Source organism: Haplochromis burtoni, unplaced genomic scaffold (assembly GCF_018398535.1).
Source record: "Haplochromis burtoni strain Fernald_Lab_line unplaced genomic scaffold, NCSU_Asbu1 Contig_190, whole genome shotgun sequence".
Classification (NCBI taxonomy): Eukaryota; Metazoa; Chordata; class Actinopteri; order Cichliformes; family Cichlidae; genus Haplochromis; species Haplochromis burtoni.
Window position 1 is genome coordinate 1,119,680 of NW_024582551.1, and position 1,132 is coordinate 1,120,811.

Sequence of the window (1,132 nt, forward strand, 5' to 3'; positions counted from 1 at the left end):
AAAAAGAATCGTTAAACAGAATCGAAAATGGAATCGGAATCGTGAAAATCTTATCAATACCCATCCCTAGGTGTGCTTACCTGGGCAGCTGAGCGCCTCTTTGGCCGTGATGCTCCTGTTGCAGGAGGAGCAGAGGGTGGTGGAGGACACTGTCAGTGAGGTAAACAGGTGGCCATTACTGGAGCGCGCCTCCCTCTCTCTCGCTTCCTTCTCCCTCTCTTTCAGGCGCTCCTTCTCCTTATTCTGAGAAACAGATGAGACAGAGCTGTATGAGGGGACCGGAGCACCTGCTGAGAACAGCCAGCGGATTCAAACCCACGACTTCTGATTGGCTGCAGACTGTTTCACCAGCCAATCAGAGTGCAGGGCTGAGTATCAGTGGCTCCACTCTGAAATGAGTCAATCAAATACTTGGAGGCCCACCACGCGTGGGAATCACACGCGGTTGTCAGCCAGAGTGATTAATCAGCTATCAATACAGACGTGAAGGCAGCGTGAGGCTTAAATGAGTCACATCTGTAACCGAAACCACCGTCAAGTTTCAGAGACATCTTCACTAAACTGCTCCAAAGTCACAGACTCAGACCTGATCAGTCGATCCATCGGTAACAGCAGAGGGAGCAGAGTTTAAACTGAAAACACTAAAAGTGACGATTCATCAGAAACATGTTTCATGTTCCCAAAAGCTGAACTTCTGCTTTCTGCTTTCTGCCCTGGGAGGGGCAGGAAGGGGAAGTGTGTGAGGACCGTGGGGGGTGGGGGGGATGATGTCATCACAAACACAGAAGTACACATGGGTGTGAAATCCACCAACAACGAAACACTTCTGCTTTTCCTCTTCACACAGCTGCAGCTGAACATCATTATTGATTCTAGATTATTGGATGCTGCAGGTTGAAACCCGACACGTCACAAAACACAACCACCTCTCGAGCTTTTGCAAGAAAATGTGAAACAGCTGCAGGGTGTTTTGCTGCAGCCTCGTCGCGAGCTCCCCCAAGCAACAGCTGTTTTTTGTGTTTAATTTTCCTTTTCCTTTATTTTTTCACGACTAGCACGTGTCTCCTTGTGTACGACCGACAAACCTTACTGGACATAAAAGACGGTCTTTCTTATAACTTTCCGGAGTTCA

General features: G+C 48.4%; 1 protein-coding gene across 1 annotated transcript in view; it reads right to left on the reverse strand.

Moving 5' to 3' along the window:
* Positions 1-243, reverse strand: part of arhgef2 (rho/rac guanine nucleotide exchange factor (GEF) 2) — a gene marked incomplete at its 5' end in the record, with an annotated part of 16,921 nt that extends 16,678 nt beyond the window's left edge. Inside the window, 1 exon segment of the mRNA XM_005935863.3 lies at positions 81-243. Coding sequence (XP_005935925.1) covers positions 81-243 — 163 coding nt within the window.
* Positions 244-1,132: the final 889 nt, after the last annotated feature.